The following is a 26,488-nucleotide window of genomic DNA, read 5'->3' as shown; positions in this document are numbered from 1 at the left end:
CTGTGGTGGGGAGGGGGGAGATGTGACATTATCTTGTGCTACATCAGGGACCCGTCTGTGGTGGGGAGGGGGAGATGTGACATGATATTGTGCTACATCAGGGACCTGTCTGTGGTGGGGAGGGGGGAGATGTGACATTATCTTGTGCTACATCGGGGACCTGTTTGTGGTTGGGAGGGGGGAGATGTGACACGTCAGGGACCTGTCTGTATTGGAGAGGGGAAGGGGAGATGTGACACTTTAAGGACCTCTCTGTATTCGGAGGGGAGATGGTACACTTTGGGGACCTGTCTGTATTGGGCAGGAGGATACGTGACACGTCAGGGGGGCTGTCTGTATCGGGGGAATGGGAGATGTAACTAGTTGGGGACCTGTCTGTAGCAGGAAGGGGGAGATTTGACATTTTAGGGACCTGTCTGTATTGGGGAGGAGGTGATGTGATACTTTGGGGTCCTGGCTGTATTGAGTGGGAATATGTGACACACGTAGGGCACCTGTCTTTATCGAGGAGGGAAAGATAGGACACTTTGGGGACCTGACTATTTTGACAAGGGAATGTGTGACACTTTGGAGACCTTTCTGTATCGGGGAGGGGGAGATGTGACACACGTCGGGGACCTGTCTGTATTGGGGAGGAGGAGATGCAACACTTTGGGGACTTGTCTGTATTGGGGAGGGGAGATGTGACACATTGGGGACCTATCTGTATTGGGGAGAAGCAGATGTAAGACTTTGGGGACCTGACTGGATTGAGGAGGGCGAGATGTGACACTTGGGGACCTGCCTGTATTGGGGAGGGCGAGATGTGACACGTCAGGGACCTGTCTGTATCGGGATGGGGAGATGTGACACTTGGGGACCTGTCTGTATTGGGGAGGGGGAAGTGTGATACTTTGGGGACCTGTCTGTATTGGGGAGGGCAAGATGTGACACTTGGGGGCCTGTCTGTATTGAGGAGGTAGAAGTGTGATACTTTGGGGACCTGTCTGTATTGGGGAGTGCGAGATGTGACACTTGGGAACCTGTCTGTATTAAGGAGGGCGAGTTGTGACACTTGGGGACCTGTCTGTATTGAGGAGGGCGAGTTGTGACACTTGGGGAACTGTCTGTATTAGGGAGGGGGAAGTGTGACACTTGGGGACCTGTCTGCATTGGGGAGGGGAGATATGACACTTGGGGACCTGTCTGTATTGAGGAGGGCGAGTTGTGACACTTGGGGACCTGTCTGCATTGGGGAGGGGAGATATGACACTTGGGGACCTGTCTGTATTGGGGAGGGCGAGTTGTGACACTTGGGGAACTGTCTGTATGAGGGAGGGAGAAGTGTGATACTTTGGGGACCTGTCTGTATTAAGGAGGGCGAGTTGTGACACTTGGGGACCTGTCTGCATTGGGAAGGGGCAGATGTGACACATAGGGGACCTGCCTGTATCGGGGAGAGGGAGATGTGACACATCGGGGACCTGTCTGTATTGGGGTGTGGGACTATGCCAGTTACCTGAGGCCAGTTTTGTGTAGAATCATTGATCTTCCTGACGGACCCAGGCTGCAGCTTGTTTATTAATCTGTGGAAAGAAGAGTGATGTTATTTTTTATTATACAGCAATGGCAGTGCCTGTATGCCCAATGTCACCCACCTGTAGACACCGCCACCCTTGCCCTGGAGGACCTTAAGATTCAGGCCATAGATGACTGCTATCTAACCTCCGTCCAAAATATAAAAAAAAAAGCTGAAACCATTCACCCCAAAATAATCTGTTGCGTTCCTTTATATAGCACAGGAAGACCCTGCAGCCTCCCTTTATATAGCACAGGAAGACCCTGCAGCCTCCCTTTATATAGCACAGGAAGACCCCGCAGCCTTCCTTTATATAGCACAGGAAGACCCCGCAGCCTCCCTTTATATAGCACAGGAAGACCCCGCAGCCTCCCTTTATATAGCACAGGAAGACCCCGCAGCCTCCCTTTATATAGCACAGGAAGACCCCGCAGCCTCCCTTTATATAGCACAGGAAGACCCCGCAGCCTCCCTTTATATAGCACAGGAAGACCCTGCAGCCTCCCTTTATATAGCACAGGAAGACCCTGCAGCCTCCCTTTATATAGCACAGGAAGACCCTGCAGCCTCCCTTTATATAGCATAGGAAGACCCTGCAGCCTCCCTTTATATAGCACAGGAAGACCCTGCAGCCTCCCTTTATATAGCACAGGAAGACCCCGCAGCCTCCCTTTATATAGCACAGGAAGACCCCGCAGCCTCCCTTTATATAGCACAGGAAGACCCCGCAGCCTCCCTTTATATAGCACAGGAAGACCCTGCAGCCTCCCTTTATATAGCACAGGAAGACCCCGCAGCCTCCCTTTATATAGCACAGGAAGACCCCGCAGCCTCCCTTTATATAGCACAGGAAGACCCCGCAGCCTCCCTTTATATAGCACAGGAAGACCCCGCAGCCTCCCTTTATATAGCACAGGAAGACCCCGCAGCCTCCCTTTATATAGCACAGGAAGACCCCGCAGCCTCCCTTTATATAGCACAGGAAGACCCCGCAGCCTCCCTTTATATAGCACAGGAAGACCCCGCAGCCTCCCTTTATATAGCACAGGAAGACCCCGCAGTCTCCCTTTATATAGCACAGGAAGACCCCGCAGCCTCCCTTTATATAGCACAGGAAGACCCTGCAGCCTCCATTTATATAGCACAGGAAGACCCTGCAGCCTCCCTTTATATAGCACAGGAAGACCCTGCAGCCTCCCTTTATATAGCACAGGAAGACCCTGCAGCCTCCCTTTATATAGCACAGGAAGACCCTGCAGCCTCCATTTATATAGCACAGGAAGACCCCGCAGCCTCCCTTTATATAGCACAGGAAGACCCCGCAGCCTCCCTTTATATAGCACAGGAAGACCCTGCAGCCTCCCTTTATATAGCACAGGAAGACCCCGCAGTCTCCCTTTATATAGCACAGGAAGACCCCGCAGCCTCCCTTTATATAGCACAGGAAGACCCTGCAGCCTCCCTTTATATAGCACAGGTAGACCCTGCAGCCTCCCTTTATATAGCACAGGAAGACCCTGCAGCCTCCCTTTATATAGCACAGGAAGACCCTGCAGCCTCCCTTTATATAGCACAGGAAGACCCTGCAGCCTCCCTTTATATAGCACAGGAAGACCCTGCAGCCTCCCTTTATATAGCACAGGAAGACCCTGCAGCCTCCCTTTATATAGCACAGGAAGACCCTGCAGCCTCCCTTTATATAGCACAGGAAGACCCTGCAGCCTCCATTTATATAGCACAGGAAGACCCTGCAGCCTCCATTTATATAGCACAGGAAGACCCTGCAGCCTCCCTTTATATAGCACATATATACTGCAACCTCACATAGGACCAGATATACTAAGGGTATATCTGGTCCTATGTGAGGTTGCAGTATATATGTGCCTTCAAAAGTGATAAGCCTTAAAAAGTCTTAAAAAGTGATAAAGTGGAGTGTGATAAACTACCAACCAATCAGCTCCTGTCATTTTTCAAACACATCCTGTCACATGGCAGTTAAGCGCTGATTGGCTGGTACTTTATCACTCTCCACTTTATCACTTTCAAGGCTTAGTACATCTGGGCCTCAGACAATAAAATATGTCAGCCTCTCTATGAGGCACAGGAAGAGACAGTAGACTTCATTTATAAAGAGAAGGAAGAGATTTCAGCCTCTTTTCGTGAGTCACAAGAAGGGTCAGCAGCCGCCTGTATGGAGAAGGAAGAGATACCAGCCTCTCTTTGGCCCAAATGTATTAAGCCTTAAATAGTGATTACAGTAGAGACTGATAAAGAGAGATAAAGTACCAGCCAATCAGGTCCTAACTGCTATGTAACAGGATGTGTTTGAAAAATGGCAGTTTGGAGCTGATTTGTTGGTACTTTATCTCTCTATCACTCTCCACTTTATCACTTTTTAAGACTCATTTGGGCCATGAGACACCAGATGAAACAGAAACCTCCTTGTGAAGAAGACAGAGTAACAGTGAGAACTCTGAATTCCAGGTAGATAGACACATGAGCGGATGGGTGTGGTTCATTAGGTCGACATACATTGTGTCGACCACGTTTGGTCGACATGATCACTAGGTCGACGTGGAAAAAAGTCAACATGGTTTTTTAAAAACTTTTTCTGGTGTCATTTACTTCTAAAAGTGACGGGGAAATCCAATTAGTGCACCGTGACCCCTCACATGGCTCGCTTTGCTTGCCATGCTTTGGGCACGGTGCCTTGCTTCGTTCCCAATTGTAGTCCACGTGGATCGTTAAATATGAAAAAGGTCAAAAAATGAAAACATTGTGAAAGACTCATGTCGACCTTTTTCCATGCCGACCTAGTACATGTCGACCTAATGCATGTCGACTCAATGTATGTCAACCTAATGACCGCCATCCTAAGGGGACACCAGCTGCCACTAATGCAGACACAGAATATAAACCTACTCACTCGCACAGGATGACTCCATCTTTCAGCGATTCCATGAACTTGTTTCCGATGTTCCTCCCAGTGGTGCTCTCTATCCATTCTCTCAGCTCAGCCTCCTTCTGGGGATCATACTTTGAAGCCAGCTGAAAGCAGAGAAAGCACCATGTAAATAATGGTCCATTTTCCCAGCACTCATCCCCATTATTTCTGTCACTCAGTACAGTATAATGCTGGTCCATGATGCATCTCCATCCTCTACATACCTAGTCATCTGCTCACTACACCAAGGAGCTAAGCGTATTATACTCCCTTATTACTACCTTCCCCTCCTGTACAGTGCTGCTCCAGTGACATGCCGTCAGGGGAGTCAGAGCCTCATCTGCATCCTCCCTTATTACTACCTTCCCCTCCTGTACAGTGCTGCTCCAGTGACATGCCGTCAGGGGAGTCAGAGCCTCATCTGTCATCCTCCCTTATTACTACCTTCCCCTCCTGTACAGTGCTGCTCCAGTGACATGCCGTCAGGGTAGGCGGGGGGAGGAAGAGCCTCATCTGCATCCTCCCTTATTACTACCTTCCCCTCCTGTACAGTGCTGCTCCAGTGACATGCCGTCAGGGTAGGCGGGGGGAGGAAGAGCCTCATCTGCATCCTCCCTTATTACTACCTTCCCCTCCTGTACAGTGCTGCTCCAGTGACATGCCGTCAGGTGAGTCAGAGCCTCATCTGCATCCTCCCTTATTACTACCTTCCCCTCCTGTACAGTGCTGCTCCAGTGAAATGCTGTCAGTGTAGGCGGGGGAGCAAGAGCCTCATCTGCATCCTCCCTTATTACTACCTTCCCCTCCTGTACAGTGCTGCTCCAGTGACATGCCGTCAGAGGAGTCAGAGCCTCATCTGCATCCTTCCTTATTACTACCTTCCCCTCCTGTACAGTGCTGCTCCAGTGAAATGCTGTCAGTGTAGGCGGGGGAGCAAGAGCCTCATCTGCATCCTCCCTTATTACTACCTTCCCCTCCTGTACAGTGCTGCTCCAGTGACATGCCGTCAGAGGAGTCAGAGCCTCATCTGCATCCTCCCTTATTACTACCTTCCCCTCCTGTACAGTGCTGCTCCAGTGACGTGCAGTCAGGGGAGTCAGAGCCTCATCTGTCGTCCTCCCTTATTACTACCTTCCCCTCCTGTACAGTGCTGCTCCAGTGACATGCCGTCAGGGGAGTCAGAGCCTCATCTGCATCCTCCCTTATTACTACCTTCCCCTCCTGTACAGTGCTGCTCCAGTGATATGCTGTCAGGGGAGCCAGAGCCTCATCTGCATCCTAAAAAGCAGAATGAGGCTGCGCTAAATTATTGCATATAACAACAATGATATCTGATAATTCAATATTTAATATTAAAAATAATAAGTATAAAAATATAAACCATTAATGGTAAGTTCCAAAAATAAGCGTTAAAAGATATACATAATACAATGAATAGAACCAGGGTTACCCAAAAGCCTGGGGTTAAAACAGTGTTGGAATGAGGAAATCCGTTCCAGATTCCTTAGAAAAAGCTGCCACCCCAGTGCAGCGAAACGCGTCAGATTACAGGGACCCATGCCAGGAATTTTCATTTGAAAGTCCGTACCATCCCTTACTACATTCCAGCACAAGATCCACATCGGAGGGTGTCTGCAATTTGGCTGAACTGTTGAATTCTGCCCACCGCACTGCATGAGGAGCTCACCACTTACCATCTTGGAGCAGAGCCGGCCCTAACCAATATGATGCCCTAGGCAAGATTTTGGCTGGTGTCCCCTAGCACCGCTGCTAGTTCTGCAAGAGATGCCTGGTATGAGTCAGCTGGCAGCTCTGCTAACGTCGGGCGCCTTTTGTTTATGAGAATGCATCTCATTTGCATTACTATGTGGCTAGGATGCACAAGCAGCTTCTGCTGATTAAAATGATATGCAGCATGCCTATATTCTGTGTGCGACTGCGGCTGTATCTGTATACGAAACGCTACATTACAGTGATTTCCAGGAATACACACAGAATATAGGCATGCCGCATATCATTTTAATCAGCAGAAGCTGCTGGTGCCCCTAAGCATACCAAATGCCCTAGGCATTTGCCTAGTTTGCCTATGCCTAAGGCCGGCTCTGTCTTGGAGCAACATACCCTCTAGCGGTAAAGCCACATTATTGGATATATACACACCTCCTAAATCTGCATTTGCTGGACATATTGACCATTTGGGGAAAAAATCTGGAACGGACTTCCTCATTCCAACACTGTTTTCACTCCTGGCTTTTGGGTAACCCTGGTTCTATTCATTGTATTATGTATATCTTTTAACGCTTATTTTTGGAACTTACCATTAATGGTTTATATTTTTATACTTATTATTTATTTTTAATATTAAATATTGAATTATCAGATATCATTGTTGTTATATGCAATAATTTAGCGCAGCCTCATTCTGCTTTTTTGTATACATATTGTGGGAGTGACTTCCCGTCTCTTTACGGCTGCTGCTTGGCATAGCACCTCATACCTAAGCGCCCGAGAATCTTGGGTTGTTCCTTCCTTCCCCTCATCTGCATCCTCCCTTATTACTACCTTCCCCTCCTGTACAGTGCTGCTCCAGTGACGTGCCGTCAGGGGAGTCAGAGCCTCATCTGCATCCTCCCTTATTACTACATTCCCCTCCTGTACAGTGCTGCTCCAGTGACGTGCTGTCAGGGGAGTCAGAGCCTCATCTGCATCCTCCCTTATTACTACCCTTCCCCTCCTGTACAGTGCTGCTCCAGTGACGTGCCATCAGGGGAGTCAGAGCCTCATCTGCATCCTCCCTTATTACTACCTTCCCCTCCTGTACAGTGCTGCTCGAGTGACATGCTGTCAGGGGAGTCAGAGCCTCATCTGTCATCCTCCCTTATTACTACCTTCCCCTCCTGTACAGTGCTGCTCCAGTGACGTGCCGTCGGGGGAGTCAGAGCCTCATCTGCATCCTCCCTTATTACTACCTTCCCCTCCTGTACAGTGCTGCTCCAGTGACGTGCCGTCAGGGGAGTCAGAGCCTCATCTGTCATCCTTCCTTTTTACTACCTTCCCCTCCTGTACAGTGCTGCTCCAGTGACGTGCCGTCAGGGGAGTCAGAGCCTCATCTGTCATCCTCCCTTATTACTACCTTCCCCTCCTGTACAGTGCTGCTCCAGTGACGTGCCGTCAGGGGAGTCAGAGCCTCATCTGTCATCCTTCCTTATTACTACCCTCCCCTCCTGTACAGCTCTGCTCCAGTGACATGCCTTCATGGGAGGAAGAGCCTCATCTGTCATCCTCCCTTATTACTACCTTCCCCTCCTGTACAGTGCTGCTCCAGTGACATGCCGTCAGAGGAGTCAGAGCCTCATCTGCATCCTCCCTTATTACTACTTTCCCCTCCTGTACAGTGCTGCTTCAGTGACATGCCGTCAGGGGAGTCAGAGCCTCATCTGCATCCTCCCTTATTACTACCTTCCCCTCCTGTACAGTGCTGCTCCAGTGACGTGCCGTCAGGGGAGTCAGAGCCTCATCTGTATCCTCCCTTATTACTACCTTCCCCTCCTGTACAGTGCTGCTCCAGTGACATGCCGTCAGAGGAGTCAGAGCCTCATCTGCATCCTCCCTTATTACTACCTTCCCCTCCTGTACAGTGCTGCTCCAGTGACGTGCCGTCAGGGGAGTCAGAGCCTCATCTGTATCCTCCCTTATTACTACCTTCCCCTCCTGTACAGCTCTGCTCCAGTGACATGCCGTCAGAGGAGTCAGAGCCTCATCTGTATCCTCCCTTATTACTACCTTCCCCTCCTGTACAGTGCTGCTCCAGTGACATGCCGTCAGAGGAGTCAGAGCCTCATCTGCATCCTCCCTTATTACTACCTTCCCCTCCTGTACAGTGCTGCTCCAGTGACGTGCCGTCAGGGGAGTCAGAGCCTCATCTGCATCCTCCCTTATTACTACCTTCCCCTCCTGTACAGTGCTGCTCCAGTGACGTGCCGTCAGGGGAGTCAGAGCCTCATCTGTATCCTCCCTTATTACTACCTTCCCCTCCTGTACAGTGCTGCTCCAGTGACATGCCGTCAGAGGAGTCAGAGCCTCATCTGCATCCTCCCTTATTACTACCTTCCCCTCCTGTACAGTGCTGCTCCAGTGACGTGCCGTCAGGGGAGTCAGAGCCTCATCTGTATCCTCCCTTATTACTACCTTCCCCTCCTGTACAGCTCTGCTCCAGTGACATGCCGTCAGAGGAGTCAGAGCCTCATCTGTATCCTCCCTTATTACTACCTTCCCCTCCTGTACAGTGCTGCTCCAGTGACATGCCGTCAGAGGAGTCAGAGCCTCATCTGCATCCTCCCTTATTACTACCTTCCCCTCCTGTACAGTGCTGCTCCAGTGACGTGCCGTCAGGGGAGTCAGAGCCTCATCTGCATCCTCCCTTATTACTACCTTCCCCTCCTGTACAGTGCTGCTCCAGTGACGTGCCGTCAGGGGAGTCAGAGCCTCATCTGTATCCTCCCTTATTACTACCCTCCCCTCCTGTACAGCTCTGCTCCAGTGACGTGCCGTCAGGGGAGTCAGAGCCTCATCTGTCATCCTCCCTTATTACTACCTACACTCCTGTACAGCTCTGCTCCAGTGACATGCCTTCATGGGAGGAAGAGCCTCATCTGTCATCCTCCCTTATTACTACCCTCCCCTCCTGTACAGCTCTGCTCCAGTGACGTGCCTTCATGGGAGGAAGAGCCTCATCTGTCATCCTCCCTTATTACTACCTTCCCCTCCTGTACAGTGCTGCTCCAGTGACGTGCCGTCAGGGGAGTCAGAGCCTCATCTGCATCCTCCCTTATTACTATCCTTCCCCTCCTGTACAGTGCTGCTCCAGTGACGTGCCATCAGGGGAGTCAGAGCCTCATCTTCATCCTCCCTTATTACTACCTTCCCCTCCTGTACAGTGCTGCTCCAGTGACATGCCTTCATGGGAGGAAGAGCCTCATCTGTCATCCTCCCTTATTACTACCTTCCCCTCCTGTACAGCTCTGCTCCAGTGACATGCCTTCATGGGAGGAAGAGCCTCATCTGTCATCCTCCCTTATTACTACCTTCCCCTCCTGTACAGTGCTGCTCCAGTGACATGCCTTCATGGGAGGAAGAGCCTCATCTGTCATCCTCCCTTATTACTACCTACCCTCCTGTACAGTGCTGCTCTAGTGACCCGCAGTTAGGGTAGGCGATGGAGGAAGAGCCTCATCTGTCATACTCCAGAGTTTTGACTATAGAAATGATTAGAATAATACAAAGAAAATATTTATAACTTATAAGCATCTTCTTTGTATTATTGTAATCATTATTATAAATAACATTTTCCAAACTTAGGGAGCTCCCAGGAATTGCAGGGAGAGATGAGAGGTGAGGCAGTGACAAGCTCGGCCTCAGCTCTGATAGTCAGACTCTGCCTGGCAGTGGGGGAGGGCAGAGATGGGGACACGAAGTGCCAGATGGCGAGGAGGACACCACCAGCAGAAAGAGGCACAGGAAGGGGAGAGGAAGGTGAGGATGGTCTGTTCCAACCTGCTGTGTTCTCCAGATAAGGGGCAGGGAGTCGGGGAACCTCAGTCAGAAGCCAGTATACACCAGACTACTGACACCACTAGGGTGATGGCAGTGGTGTCTCCTTACAGAAGCATGCAAAACTGATCTGGCTATTTATTATTATTATTATTACCAGTTATTTCTATAGCGCACACATATTCCGCAGTGCTTTACAGAGACTATTTGCCCATTCACATCAATCCCTGCCCCAGTGGAGCTTACAATCTATATTCCCTATCACATGTACACGAGCACACGTTCATACTAGGGTTAATTTGTGTTGGGATCCAATTAACCTACCAATATATTTTTGGATTGTGGGAGGAAACCGGAGTACCCGGAGGAAACCCACGCAAGTACGGGGAGAATATACAAACTCCACACAGTTAGGGCCATGGTGGGAATCGAATCCATGACCTCAGTGCTGTGAGGCAGTAATGCTAACCATTACACCATCAGTACTGCCCCATATTTATTATGTATGTTCTCCCTCAGCACAGCTTCCCTAAACGAGCTGATTCCCTGGGGATCATTAGTGCCAGATGGGCAGAATGTAGCTACCATATGTGCAGGGAGTGCAGCTGCTATGGGGCCCAGAACTGAGAGGGGCCACATTCCCTGTCACAGTTACATGTGTTATATACAAGGCTGTAGCTACCATAGGTGCAGGTAGTGCAGCTGCTATGGGGCCCGGAACTGAGAGGGGCCACATTCCCTATCACAGTTACATGTGTTAAATACAAGGCTGTAGCTACCATAGGTGCAGGGATTGCAGCTGCTATGGGGCCCAGAGCTGAGAGGGGCCACCTTCCCTGTCACAGTTACATGTGTTATATACAAGGCTGTAGCTACCATAGGTGCAGGTAGTGCAGCTGCTATGGGGCCCAGAGCTGAGAGGGGCCACATTCCCTGTCACAGGTACATGTGTCTCTCGTATATACATTTTTCACCATTGGGTGGTACATAAGGGCACTTACAAGTTACAACCCTTTGCTTTGGGGTCTGCTCATTGTAATGTGGTATAAAATGAATTGGAGGATATTATAATGTTCTATATGAATTGGGGCACTGTAATGTGGCATAATATGAACTGGGGGCACTGCATGTCATAATGTGAATTGGGGGTACTGTGTGGCATAACGTGTACTGCATACCTCCCAACTGTCCCGCTGTCCCACCCGCATGCCGCAGTGTCCCGCAGTTGGGGGGAGGGGGGTGCAGTTGGAAGGCTCCCAACTGCAACCCCCCCCCCCCCTCCCTCCACAACCGCGGGACACTGTCAATCACTGCTCTGCCTAGCAGGTGTGGTACTGGCAGCCTTACAATAACACGACCTAAGGCACTACTGTTGTTCAGAAAATGAGTTAGGGCACTACTATGGGGCATACAATTGCTGTGAAGGGTCTCTCTAGAAGTATTGGGACAGGGGCCCCTTCAAAATGTTGCTATGGTGCCCACAATATTCTGGCTCCGCCCCTGCCAGGCGGGATCATATATGTGTGTGTAAATCGGGCTCTGATACTAGCTACTGCCTCCCCAGCCACTAACCTCACCGCACATCAGTTGTGATGCTTATACCTTACTGCACATTGCCCAACTAGTCTACTCCCTTATTCTTTCCTGTCTCATCCAGATTTGACTTAAAATAAAACCAGTATAGATGACTGGAAAAGTATTAGAGACTTAGTAATGTCTCCAAACCATGGGGGGTGATTTTGAGCTGATCGTATATGTGCTGAATTTAGCACATCTACGATCAGTTTCTCTGACATGCGGGTGGACGCCCAGCACAGGGCTAGTCCACCCTGCATTTCAGGCCCTGCCCCTCCCCCCCCCCCCCCCCCCCGCATGGGTGCGAAAGCATCGCACGGCGACGATGCTTTCGCACCCGTCAAGTAGCTCCCTGCTTGCCTTCCTAACTGCCCTGGCAGGCAGCTACCCGCCGTGTTCCGGGTCACATTGGCTGCGGGTGACGTCACGCAGCCGCCGCGGCTCATCCCCGCAACGGTCCAAACACACCTGCGTTGTCTGGACAGTGCTCCACCAACGGCGATCTAACGCCATTGGCACGCTTCCTCTCGCCGCGCGAACGCACCAGTGAGATGCACAAGCACAGTGCGCTCACGTAAAGCTGCCATTGTGGCGATCACCTCTGAATCACCCCCCATATCTCCTAACATTTGGGTCCCAGACTTCGGGTCCAAACCAGGACACAGCGTGCACGTTACCACTTTTCAAAGAGCTGCCCCCAAACCCGCTTCCTTTCCCTTTTGAATTGATATGTGCACTGAATATAGGGGGTCATTCCGAGTTGTTCGCTCGGTAAATTTCTTCGCATCGCAGCGATTTTCCGCTTAGTGCGCATGCGCAATGTCCGCACTGCGACTGCGCCAAGTAAATTTGCTATGCAGTTAGGAATTTTACTCACGGTTTTTTCTTCGTTCTGGTGATCGTAATGTGATTGACAGGAAGTGGGTGTTTCTGGGCGGAAACGGGCCGTTTTATGGGAGTGTGTGAAAAAACGCTACCGTTTCTGGGAAAAACGCGGGAGTGGCTGGAGAAACGGAGGAGTGTCTGGGCGAACGCTGGGTGTGTTTGTGACGTCAAACCAGGAACGACAAGCACTGAACTGATCGCACTGGCAGAGTAAGTCTCGAGTTACTCAGAAACTGCACAGAGATGTCTTATCGCAATATTGCGAATCTTTCGTTCGCAATTTTAAGAAGCTAAGATTCACTCCCAGTAGGCGGCGGCTTAGCGTGTGCAAAGCTGCTAAAAGCAGCTTGTGAGCGAACAACTCGGAATGACCCCCATAGGTGGACAGGTTCGTAGGAGAGAGGGGTTTTTACAAAGTACCAGGGCTCAGACCTAACAAAAGCACATAGCCACACCCCCAACATAGTGTGGCCACACCCATTTCAGCTGCCAGTGTTGTGCCTATAGGCAATTTAAAAATATGTCCTCAGGTAAAATATCAACCCCCATGGTGGGCTATTGCAGACCCTCCAACATGACCCGCCCCACTAGGTACAAAATGCTCTGTTTCTGGACTTCCCTCTTAATTTATGATTACCAGCACCTGTGTTGAACTAGTTAAATGATAAGAAAGCTGTTTCTTCACAGGTGATGGCAATAATAAGAATTTACTCACCGGTAATTCTATTTCTCGTAGTCCGTAGTGGATGCTGGGAACTCCGTAAGGACCATGGGGAATAGCGGGCTCCGAAGGAGGCTGGGCACTCTAGAAAGATCTTAGACTACCTGGTGTGCACTGGCTCCTCCCACTATGACCCTCCTCCAAGCCTCAGTTAGGTACTGTGCCCGGACGAGCGTACACAATAAGGAAGGATTTTGAATCCCGGGTAAGACTCATACCAGCCACACCAATCACACCGTACAACTCGTGATATGAAACACAGTTAACAGTATGAAACAATAGAGCCTCTCAACAGATGGCTCAACAATAACCCGATTTAGTTAACCATAACTATGTACAAGTATTGCAGATAAACCGCACTTGGGATGGGCGCCCAGCATCCACTACGGACTACGAGAAATAGAATTACCGGTGAGTAAATTCTTATTTTCTCTAACGTCCTAGTGGATGCTGGGAACTCCGTAAGGACCATGGGGATTATACCAAAGCTCCCAAACGGGCGGGAGAGTGCGGATGACTCTGCAGCACTGAATGAGAGAACTCCAGGTCCTCCTCAGCCAGGGTATCAAATTTGTAGAATTTTTGCAAACGTGTTTGCCCCTGACCAAGTAGCTGCTCGGCAAAGTTGTAAAGCCGAAACCTCTCGGGCAGCCGCCCAAGATGAGCCCACCTTCCTTGTGGAATGGGCATTGACAGATTTTGGCTGTGGCAGGCCTGCCACAGTATGTGCAAGCTGAATTGTACTACAAATCCAACGAGCAATAGTCTGCTTAGAAGCAGGAGCACCCAGCTTGTTAGGTGCATATAGGATAAACAGCGAGTCAGATTTTCTGACTCTAGCCGTTCTGGAAACATATATTTTCAGTGCCCTGACAACGTCTAGCAACTTGGAGTCCTCCAAGTCCCTAGTAGCCTAGGCACCACAATAGGCTGGTTCAGGTGAAACGCTGACACCACCTTTGGGAGAAACTGGGGACGAGTCCTCAATTCTGCCCTATCCATATGGAAAATCAAATAAGGGCTTTTACAAGACAAAGCCGCCAACTTTGATACTCGCCTGGCAGAAGCCAAGGCCAATAACATAACCACCTTCCATGTGAGATATTTCAGATCCACGGTTTTTAGTGGTTCAAACCAATGTGATTTTAAGAAACTCAACACCACGTTGAGATCCCAAGGTGCCACAGGAGGCACAAACGGGGGCTGACTCTGCAGCACTCCTTTTATAAATGTCTGAACTTCAGGTACTGAAGCTAGTTCTTTTTGAAAGAAAATCGACAGAGCCGAGATCTGTACCTTAATGGAACCCAATTTAAGGCCCATAGTCACTCCTGCTTGCAGGAAATGCAGAAATCGACCTAGTTGAAATTCCTCTGTTGGGGCCCTTTCGGCCTCACACCATGCAACATATTTTCGCCATATGCGGTGATAATGAGTTGCTGTAACCTCTTTCCTGGCTTTAGTAAGCGTAGGAATGACTTCCTCCGGAATGCCCTTTTCCTTCAGGATCCGGCGTTCAACCGCCATGCCGACAAACGCAGCTGCGGTAAGTCTTGGAACAGACAGGGCCCCTGCTGCCGCAGGTCCTGTCTGAGTGGCAGAGGCCATGGGTCCTCTGATATAAATTCTTGAAGTTCTGGGTACCAAGCTCTTCTTGGCCATCCACGAGTATCGTTCTTACTCCTCGCCTTCTTATTATTCTCAGTACCTTTGGTATGAGAGGCAGAGGGGAGAACACATAAACCGACTGGTACACCCACGGTGTTACCAGAGCGTCCATAGCTATCGCCTGAGGGTCCCTTGACCCGGTGCAATATCTTTTATAGCTTTTTGTTGAGGCGGGACGCCATCATGTCCACCTGTGGCCTTTCCCAATGGTGTACAATCCTATTGGAAGACTTCTGGAGGAAGTCCCCATTCTCCCGGGTGGAGGTCGTGTCTGTTGAGAAGATCTGCTTCCCAGTTGTCCACTCCGGGAATGAACACTGCTGACAGTGCTAACACATGATTTTCCGCCTATCGGAGAATCCTTGTGGCTTCTGCCATCGCCATCCTGCTTCTTGTGCCGCCCTGTTGGTTTACATGGGCGACTGCCGTGATGTTGTCTGATTGGATCAGTACCGGCTGGTTTTGAAGCAGAGGCCTTGCCGGCCTCAGGGCATTGTAAATGGCCCTCAGGTCCAGAATATTTATGTGTAGGGAAATAACCTGACTTGACCAAAGTCCCTGGAAATTTCTTCCCTGTGTGACTGCCTCCCAGCCTCAAAGGCTGGAATCCATGGTCACTAGGACCTAGTCCTGTATGCCGAACCTGCGGCCCTCTTGAAGATGGGCACTCTGCAGCCACCACAGTAGAGATACCCTGGTCCTTGGAGACAGGGTTATCAGCCTATGCATCGGAAGATGCGATCCGGACCACTTGTCCAACAGGTCCCTCTGAAAAGTTCTTGTATGGAACCTGCCTAATGGGATTGCTTCGTAGGAAGCTACCATTTTTCCCAGGACTCGCGTGCAATGATGCACCGCTACCTATTTTGGCTTCAGGAGGTCTCTGACTAGAGATGACAACTCCTTGGCTTTCTCCTCCGGGAGAAACACTATTTCTGGTTTATGTCCAGAACCATCCCCAGGAACAGTAGACGTGTCATAGGAACCAGCTGTGACTTTGGACTGTTTAGAATCCAACCATGCTGTTGTAGCACTTTCCAAAATAGTGCTACCCCGACTACCAACTGCTCCTTGGACTTCGCCCTTATAACGAGATTGTCCAAGTACGGGATAATTACAACTCCCTTTTTTTGAAGGAGTATCAACATTTCGGCCATTACCTTGATAAAACACCCTCGGTGCCATGTACAGTCCAAACGGCAGTGTCTGGACTTGGTAATGGTAATCCTGTACCACAAATCTGAGGTACTCCTGGCGAGGATGGTAAATGGGGACATGCAGGTAAGCATCCTTGATGTCCCAGGATACCATGTAATCCCCCTCGTCCAGGCTTGGAATAACTGCCCTGAGCGATTCCATCTTGAACTTGAATTTTTGTGTTCAAGGATTTTAAATATAAAATGGGTCACACCGAACCATGCGGTTTCGGTACCCCAACCCGTGTGGAATAGTAACCCCGTCCTTGTTGAAGTAGGGGCACCTTGAGTATTACCTGCTGGGAATACCGCTTATTAATTGCCTCTAGCACAGCCTCCCTGCCTGAGGGAGTTGTCAGCAAGGCATATTTTAGGAAACGGCTGGGGGGAGACATCTCGAATTCCAGCTTGTACCCCTGAAATACTACTTGAAAGAAACAGGGATCCACCTGTGAGCGAGCCCACTAATTGCTGAAATTTTTGAGACGGCCCCCCACCGTACCTGGCTACACCTGTGGAGCACCCGCGTCATGGTGTGGCCTCACAGGAGGCGGGGGAAGAATCTTGATTCTGGGAACAGGCTGACTGGTGCAGCTTTTTTCCCTCTACCCTTGTCTCTGTACAGAAAGGAAGCGCCATTTGACCCGCTTGCTTTTCTGAAGCCGAAAGGACTGTACCTTTGTCTGTGAGGAAACCTGAGGTAAAATTATTTCTTCCCAGCAGTTGCTGTGGATACGAGGTCCCAGAGACCATCCCCAAATAATTCCTCACCATTATAAGGCTCTCTATGCGCTTTTTAAGTCAGCATCACCTGTCCAGTGACAGGTCTTTAATACCCTCCTGACAGAATGGACATTACATTTATTTTGGATGCCAGCCGGCAAAATATCCCTCTGTGCATCCCCCATATATAAGACGACGTCTTTAATATGTTTTTATGTTTGCCAACTAGTATCCCTGTTTGACAGGGTCACCGACCACGCTGCAGCAGCACTATCTGCAGGTCTCAGTCTAGTACCTGAGTGTGTAAATACAGACTTCAGGATAGCCTCCTGTTTTTTATCAACAGGTACCTATTAAAGTGGCCGTATCCTAAGACGGCAGTGCCACCTTTTTTGACAAACGTGTGAGCGCCTTATCCACCCTAGGGGATATCTCCCAGCGTAACTTATCCACCTGGCGGGAAAGGGTACGCCATCAGTAACTTTTTATAAATTACCAGTTTCTTAACGGGGGAACCCACGCTTTCACACACTTCATTTATTCATCTGATGGGGGAACAAAACACTGCCTGTTTTTTCTCCCCAAACCTAAAACCCATTTTTAGAGGTGCTTGGGTTAAAGTCAGAAATGTATAACACATTTTTTATTGCCGGGATCACGTCACGGATGTTCCTAGTGGATTGTGTATATGTCTCCACCTTGTCGACACTGGAGTCAGACTCCATGTCGACATCTGTGTCTGCCATCTGAGAGAGCGGGCGTTTTTGAGCCCCTGATGGCCTTTGAGACGCCTGGGCAGGCGCGGGCTGCGAAGCCGGCTGTCCCACAGCTGTTACGTCATCCACCCTTTTATGTAAGGAGTTGACACTGTCGGTTAATACCTTTCACCTATCCATCCACTCTGGTGTCGGCCCCACAGGGGGCGACATCACATATATCGGCCTGTTCTGTCACCATATAAGCCTCCTCATTCAACATGTCGACACAGCCGTACCGACACACCGCAGACACACAGGGAATGCTCTAAACGAGGACAGGACCCACAAAAGCCCTTTGGGGGGACAGAGTAAGAGTATGCCAGCACACACCAGAGCGCTATATATATACAGGGACTAACTGAGTTATGTCCCTAATAGCTTTTATATAATATACTGTATACAGTGCCAATTTTAATGCCCCCCCCTCTCTTTTCCCTCTTACTGTGCAGGGAAGAGCCAGGGAGCTTCCCTCCAGCCGAGCTGTGAGGGAAAAATGGCGCCAGTGTGCTGAGGAGATAGGCTCCGCCCCTTTTTCGCGGCCTATTCTCCCGTTTTTTATGGAATTCTGGCAGGGGTATTTACCTCATATATAGCCCCTGGGGCCATATATTGAGGTATTTTAGCCAGCCAAGGTGTTTTTATTGCTGCCTCAGGGCGCCCCCCCCAGCGCCCTGCACCCTCAGTGACCGGAGTGTGAAGTGTGTGAGAGGAGCAATGGCGCACAGCTGCAGTGCTGTGCGCTACCTTGGTGAAGACAGAGTCTTCATGCCGCCGATTTTCCGGACCATCTTCTTGCTTCTGGCTCTGTAAGGGGGACGGCGGCGCGGCTCCGGGACCGAACATCAAGGCTGGGCCTGCGGTCGATCCCTCTGGAGCTAATGGTGTCCAGTAGCCTAAGAAGCCCAATCCGGCTGCAAGCAGGCGAGTTCGCTTCTTCTCCCCTTAGTCCCTCGCTGCAGTGAGCCTGTTGCCAGCAGGTCTCACTGAAAATAACAAATTCTAAGACTATAACTTTCTAAGAGCTCAGGAGAGCCCCTAGTGTGCATCCAACCTCGGCCGGGCACGAAATCTAACTGAGGCTTGGAGGAGGGTCATAGTGGGAGGAGCCAGTGCACACCAGGTAGTCTAAGATCTTTCTAGAGTGCCCAGCCTCCTTCGGAGCCCGCTATTCCCCATGGTCCTTACGGAGTTCCCAGCATCCACTAGGACGTTAGAGAAAATAAATTAAGAGGGAAGTCCAGAAACAGAGCATTTTGTACCTAGTGGGGCGGGTCATGTTGGAGGGTATGCTATTGCAGTTCACTGGCACTGCATCTGCTGTGGAACTACACATCCCAGCATGTCCTGTCACAGGTTTAGCATGATTTGACAGCAAAACTGTTGAAGGGCAAGCTGAGATGAGTAGTTCAATAGCAGCTGGCAAGTAACATGTTGTCTACCACTGCCCTACAGGTTGCAATATTTCATACTTACCTACATTGTAAGTCTCCTCTCCGGGAGAAGCCCGGAGAGGAGACGCTGCAGGTGTCTTCGGGGGGCGGGGGCGGACTGTGACCTCACTAAGCCCCGCCCCCGCATCGGGAAATGTCGCGATTCGCGGGTCCGCGGGGAAGGGGGCGGGGCTAAAATGACGCGATTTGCCTAATTTTAACCCCTTCTCCACCCGACGGACCCGCGAATGCGGGAGGTTATCTCTCCATCCTGCTCGCATCACTAGGGTGCGAGCAGGATGCGGGAGACCTGCCAACTCTTCCGGGGGTGCGGGGGGCTGCCCCAAAAAACGGGAGCCTCCCGAAGGCTTCCGGGAGAGTAGGTAAGTATGCAATATTTCCTGTACTTTCCCTTGGAAGAAAGCCCTATGTTCCATGCTGCCACCTACTAGCCATATAGCTAGCTGCATGTAACAACAATATAGGAACATTACACTCAGTGTCCATATGATTAAGTACACCTGCATGGTAATGCAAATATCTAATCAGCCAATCATGGCAGCAACTCAAAGGATAAAAGGATGCATACAGGGTCAAGAGGTTCAGTTGTTGTATTCTCTCCCAGGAGCCCAGGAGAACTGTATGATTTCTGTGGTAGGGTCAGAATTTACCTACACAGTGCTTTAAACGGGCACCTAATAATGTGGCCACTTAACACATGACTGACAGAAAGCCACAGTCACCAACCTTACCAATATAAACAGAGTAAATGCTATGTAACCTAACATTTTACAGCACAGTTATTTTCAATATAAAGGAAAAATGCCATAGCAAGAAAATTGACCGAACATACATAAAAAAAATTGTACCCATGAGGTTGCATTCTAAACATGAAAATGTGTGTGTGTATATAGCCAGTAATAATAAACATAATAATAATAATAATATATTTATTTATATAGCTCTTTTTCTCCAACAGGACTCAAGGCGTTTGCAGACATAAAAAACAATGCACATTGGTGGTCATTCCGAGTTGTTCGCTCGCTGCCATTTTTCGCAACGGAGCGATTAGGTGGAAAATGCGCATGCGCATGGTACGCAGTGCGCATGCGTTCAGTAATTTAACACAAAACTTTGTAGATTTGCACAAGCTTGAGCGACGTTACATCATCACTCGAGTGATAGTAGTGTGATTGACAGGAAGTGGGTGTTTGTGGGCGGAAACTGTCCGTTTTCAGGGAGTGTGCTAAAAAAACGCAGGCGTGCCAGGTAAAAACGCAGGAGTGGCTGGAGAAACAGGGGAGTGGCTGGCCGAACGCAGTGCGTGTTTGTGACGTCAAACCAGGAACTAAACAGACTGAGGTGATCGCAGTGTAGGAGTAGGTCTGGAGCTACTCAGAAACTGCATGAATTTTTTCGGTAGCAGTTCTGCTAATCTTTCGTTGGCTATTCTGCTAAGCTAAGATACACTCCCAGCTAAAAGCAGCTAGTGAGCGAACAACTCGGAATGAGGGCCATAGGGAGTAATTCAGAGTTGATCGCAGCAGCAAATTTGTTAGCACTTGGGCAAAACCATGTGCACTGCAGGGTGTGGGGGAGGAGGGGGGAGCCGATATAACATGTGAAGAGAGAGTTAGATTTGGGTGGGGTGTGTTCAATCTGAAATCTAAATTACAATGTAAAAATAAAGCAGCCAGTATTTACCCTGCACAGAAACAATATAACCCACCCACATCTAACTCTCTGCACGTTATATCTTCCCCACCTGCAGTGCACACAGAGGCAGAACTCTGGGAGGCAACGGAGTCATCTGCCGCCTGGCACCTCTCCTCCCATTCTGTGACACCATTGAATAAAGTTAATTGATAGCTGCTGCTGTCTTTTCAGTGACCGACTTCCTCACTGGTCCCTGCACCTTACAAATCACACCTTCTTTATTATACTGAATATGCACATTTTACAAGTGTCACACCCAGGATTAGAAACCACAACCTACTACACTGGAAGCAGACACCTTACTGATGAAGCGGTTTTCTCCTGTATAGGAAATATGAGAATTCTAACTGTATGAAGATACTTCTCTGACAATTACACGTAACTTCATATAGTTAGAATTCTCATGTTTCCTGTACAGAAGCAAATAGCTCTATCAGTAAAGTGTCTGCTGTTAGTGTAACAGGTTATGGGTCCTAATCCTGGGTATGACTGCTAAGAAATGTGTGATTTAAAATAAAAGACAATAGAGAAAGAGATGAGTGGGTTCGGTTCCTCGGAATCCAAACCCCCCTGAACTTCACCCATTTTACACGGGTCCGAGGCATACTCGGATTCTCCCGTATGGCTCGGTTAACCCGAGCGCGCCCGAACGTCATCATCCCGCTGTCGGATTCTCGCGAGATTCGGATTCTATATAAGGAGCCGCGCGTCACCGCCATTTTTCACTCGTGCATTGGAAATGATAGTGAGAGGACGTGGCTGGCGTCCTCTCACTCTGTTTCAGGGGGCTGCATATCTTTATTCTGGGGACCAGCAGTGTTATAGGAGGAGTACAGTGCAGAGTTTTGCTGACCAGTGACCACCAGTATTATACGTTGTCTGCCTGAAAAACGCTCCATATCTGTGCTCAGTGTGCTGCATATATCTGTGCTCACACTGCTTTATTGTGGGGACTGGGGACCAGCAGTATTATTTAGGAGGAGTACAGTGCAGAGTTTTGCTGACCAGTGACCACCAGTATTATACGTTCTCTGCCTGAAAAACGCTCCATATCTGTGCTGCATTGTAGTATATAGTAGGAGTACAGTGCATAATTTTGCTGACCACCAGTATATAATATATAGGAGTACGGTACAGAAGGCCACTGCTCTACCTACCTCTGTGTCGTCAAGTATACTATCCATCCATACCTGTGGTGCATTTCAGTTTTGCACAGTTTGCTGACCACCAGTATATAATATATAGCAGTACGGTACAGTAGGCCACTGCTCTACCTACCTCTGTGTCGTCAAATATACTATCCATCCATTCCTGTGGTGCATTTCAGTTTTGCACAGTTTGCTGACCACCAGTATATAATATATAGCAGTACGGTACAGTAGGCCACTGCTCTACCTACCTCTGTGTCGTCAAGTACACTATCCATCCATACCTGTGGTGCATTTAAGTTTTGCACAGTTTGCTGAGCACCAGTATATAATATATAGCAGTACGGTACAGTAGGCCACTGCTCTACCTACCTCTGTGTCGTCAAGTATACTATCCATCCATGCCTGTGGTGCATTTAAGTTTTGCACAGTTTGCTGACCACCAGTATATAATATATAGCAGTACGGTACAGTAGGCCACTGCTCTACCTACCTCTGTGTCGTCAAGTATACTATCCATCCATACCTGTGGTGCATTTAAGTTTTGCACAGTTTGCTGACCACCAGTATATAATATATAGCATTACGGTACAGTAGGCCACTGCTCTACCTACCTCTGTGTCGTCAAGTATACTATCCATCCATACCTGTGGTGCATTTCAGTTGTGCGCAGTATATATAGTAGTAGGCCATTGCTATTGATACTGGCATATAATTCCACACATTAAAAAATGGAGAACAAAAATGTGGAGGGTAAAATAGGGAAAGATCAAGATCCACTTCCACCTCGTGCTGAAGCTGCTGCCACTAGTCATGGCCGAGACGATGAAATGCCATCAACGTCGTCTGCCAAGGCCGATGCCCAATGTCATAATAGAGAGCATGAAAAATCCAAAACACAAAAGTTCAGTAAAATGACCCAAAAATCAAAATTAAAAGCATCTGAGGAGAAGCGTAAACTTGCCAATATGCCATTTACGACACGGAGTGGCAAGGAACGGCTGAGGCCCTGGCCTATGTTCATGGCTAGTGGTTCAGCTTCACATGAGGATGGAAGCACTCATCCTCTCGCTAGAAAAATGAAAAGACTTAAGCTGGCAAAAGCACAGCAAAGAACTGTGCGTTCTTCTAAATCACAAATCCCCAAGGAGAGTCCAATTGTGTCGGCTGCGATGCCTGACCTTCCCAACACTGGACGGGAAGAGGTGGCGCCTTCCACCATTTGCACGCCCCCTGCAAGTGCTGGAAGGAGCACCCGCAGTCCAGTTCCTGATAGTCAAATTGAAGATGTCACTGTTGAAGTACACCAGGATGAGGATATGGGTGTTGCTGGGGCTGAGGAGGAAATTGACAAGGAGGATTCTGATGGTGAGGTGGTTTGTTTAAGTCAGGCACCCGGGGAGACACCTGTTGTCCGTGGGACGAATATGGCCATTGACATGCCTGGTCAAATTACAAAAAAAATCACCTCTTCGGTGTGGAATTATTTTAACACAAATGCGGACAACAGGTGTCAAGCCGTGTGTTGCCTTTGTCAAGCTGTAATAAGTAGGGGTAAGGACGTTAACCACCTCGGAACATCCTCCCTTTTACGTCACCTGCAGCGCATTCATCATAAGTCAGTGACAAGTTCCAAAACTTTGGATGACTGAGGAAGCAGTCCACTGACCACTAAATCCCTTCCTCTTGTAACCAAGCTCCTGCAAACCACACCACCAAGTCCCTCAGTGTCAATTTCCTCCTTACACAGGAAAGCCAATAGTCCTGCAGGCCATGTCACTGGCAAGTCTGACGAGTCCTCTCCTGCCTGGGATTCCTCCGATGCATCCTTGAGTGTAACGCCTACTGCTGCTGGCGCTGCTGTTGTTGCTGCTGGGAGTCGATCGTCATCCCAGAGGGGAAGTCGGAAGACCACTTGTACTACTTCCAGTAAGCAATTGACTGTCCAACAGTCCTTTGCGAGGAAGATGAAATATCACAGCAGTCATCCTGCTGCAAAGCGGATAACTCAGGCCTTGGCAGCCTGGGCGGTGAGAAACGTGTTTCCGTTATCCACCGTTAATTCACAGGCAACTACAGACTTGATTGAGATACTGTGTCCCCGGTACCAAATACCATCTAGGTTACATTTCTCTAGGCAGGCGATACCGAAAATGTACACAGACCTCAGAAAAAGAGTCACCAGTGTCCTAAAAAATGCAGTTGTACCCAATGTCCACTTAACCACGGACATGTGGACAAGTGGAGCAGGGCAGACTCAGGACTATATGACTGTGACAGCCCACTGGGTAGATGTATTGCCTCCCGCAGCAAGAACAGCAGCGGCGGCACCAGTAGCAGCATCACTCAAATGCCAACTCGTTCCTAGGCAGGCTATGCTTTGTATCACCGCTTTCCAGAAGAGGCACACAGCCGACTACCTCTTACGGAAACTGAGGAACATCATTGCAGAATGGCTTACCCCAAATGGACTCTCCTGGGGATTTGTGACATTGGACAACGCCAGCAATATTGTGCGTGCATTACATCTGGGCAAATTCCAGCACGTCCCATGTTGTGCACATACATTGAATTTGGTGGTGCAGAATTATTTAAAAAATGACGGGCGTGCAAGAGATGCTGTCGGTGGCCCGAAGAATTGCGGGCCACTTTCGGCATTCAGCCACCGCATGCCGAAGACTGGAGCACCAGCAAACAGTCCTGAACCTGCCCTGTCATCATCTGAAGCAAGAGGTGGTAACGAGGTGGAATTCAACCCTCTATATGCTTCAGAGGATGGAGGAGCAGCAAAAGGCCATTCAAGCCTATACATCTGCCTACGATATAGGCAAAGGAGGGGGAATGCACCTGACTCAAGCGCACTGGAGAATGATTTCAACGTTGTGCAAGGTTCTGCAACCCTTTGAACTTGCCACACGTGAAGTCAGTTCAGACACTGCCAGCCTGAGTCAGGTCATTCCCCTCATCAGGCTTTTGCAGAAGAAGCTGGAGACATTGAAGGAGGAGCTAAAACAGAGCAATTCCGCTAGGCATGTGGGACTTGTGGATGGAGCCCTTAATTCGCTTAACCAGGATTCACGGGTGGTCAATCTGTTGAAATCAGAGCACTACATTTTGGCCACCGTGCTCGATCCTAGATTTAAAACCTACGTTGTATCTCTCTTTCCGGCAGACACAAGTCTGCAGAGGTTCAAAGACCTGCTGGTGAGAAAATTGTCAAGTCAAGCGGAACGTGACCCGTCAACAGCTGCTCCTTCACATTCTCCCGCAACTGGGGGTGCGAGGAAAAGGCTAAGAATTCCGAGCCCACCTGCTGGCGGTGATGCAGGGCAGTCTGGAGCGAGTGCTGACATCTGGTCCGGACTGAAGGACCTGCCAACGATTACTGAAATGTCGTCTACTGTCACTGCATATGATTCTCTCACCATTGAAAGAATGGTGGAGGATTATATGAGTGACCGCATCCAAGTAGGCATGTCAGACAGTCCGTACGTATACTGGCAGGAAAAAGAGGCAATTTGGAGGCCCTTGCAGAAACTGGCTTTATTTTACCTAAGTTGCCCCCCCTCCAGTGTGTCGGATTCGGGTGTGTTTTGGATTCGGGTGTTTTTTTAAAAAAACACTAAAAAACAGCTTAAATCATAGAATTTGGGGGTCATTTTGATCCCATATTATTATTAACCTCAAAAACCATAATTTCCACTCATTTTCAGTCTATTCTGAATACCTCACACCTCACAATATTATTTTTAGTCCTAAAATTTGCACCAAGGTCGCTGGATGACTAAGCTAAGCGACACTAGTGGCCGACACAAACACCTGGCCCATCTAGGAGTGGCACTGCAGTGTCACGCAGGATGTCCCTTCCAAAAAACCCTCCCCAATCAGCACATGACGCAAAGAAAAAAAGAGGCGCAATGAGGTAGCTGACTGTGTGAGTAAGATAAGCGACCCTAGTGGCCGACACAAACACCGGGCCCATTTAGGAGTGGCACTGCAGTGTCACGCAGGATGTCCCTTCCAAAAAACCCTCCCCAATCAGCACATGACGCAAAGAAAAAAAGAGGCGCAATGAGGTAGCTGACTGTGTGAGTAAGATTAGCGACCCTAGTGGCCGACACAAACACCGGGCCCATTTAGGAGTGGCACTGCAGTGTCACGCAGGATGTCCCTTCCAAAAAACCCTCCCCAATCAGCACATGACGCAAAGAAAAAAAGAGGCGCAATGAGGTAGCTGACTGTGTGAGTAAGATTAGCGACCCTAGTGGCCGACACAAACACCGGGCCCATTTAGGAGTGGCACTGCAGTGTCACGCAGGATGTCCCTTCCAAAAAACCCTCCCCAATCAGCACATGACGCAAAGAAAAAAAGAGGCGCAATGAGGTAGCTGACTGTGTGAGTAAGATTAGCGACCCTAGTGGCCGACACAAACACCGGGCCCATTTAGGAGTGGCACTGCAGTGTCACGCAGGATGTCCCTTCCAAAAAACCCTCCCCAATCAGCACATGACGCAAAGAAAAAAAGAGGCGCAATGAGGTAGCTGACTGTGTGAGTAAGATTAGCGACCCTAGTGGCCGACACAAACACCGGGCCCATTTAGGAGTGGCACTGCAG

At 49.3% G+C, this 26,488-nt stretch overlaps 1 protein-coding gene across 2 annotated transcripts in view; it reads right to left on the bottom strand.

The window, feature by feature from the left end:
- The window catches only part of CNN1 (calponin 1), a 98,464-nt gene that overhangs the window by 6,452 nt on the left and 65,524 nt on the right, over positions 1 to 26,488 (bottom strand). For both annotated transcript variants that reach the window (XM_063931240.1, XM_063931241.1), the window contains exons 2-3: positions 4,485 to 4,606; positions 1,499 to 1,565 (exon numbers count right to left, since the gene is read on the bottom strand). In XM_063931240.1, the coding sequence (XP_063787310.1) occupies positions 1,499 to 1,565; positions 4,485 to 4,606 (189 nt within the window). The remainder of the gene's footprint in view (positions 1 to 1,498; positions 1,566 to 4,484; positions 4,607 to 26,488) is intronic.

Source organism: Pseudophryne corroboree, chromosome 6, assembly GCF_028390025.1.
Source record: "Pseudophryne corroboree isolate aPseCor3 chromosome 6, aPseCor3.hap2, whole genome shotgun sequence".
In the NCBI taxonomy this organism is placed as follows: domain Eukaryota; kingdom Metazoa; phylum Chordata; class Amphibia; order Anura; family Myobatrachidae; genus Pseudophryne; species Pseudophryne corroboree.
This window is presented reverse-complemented; position numbering and strand designations above follow the sequence as displayed.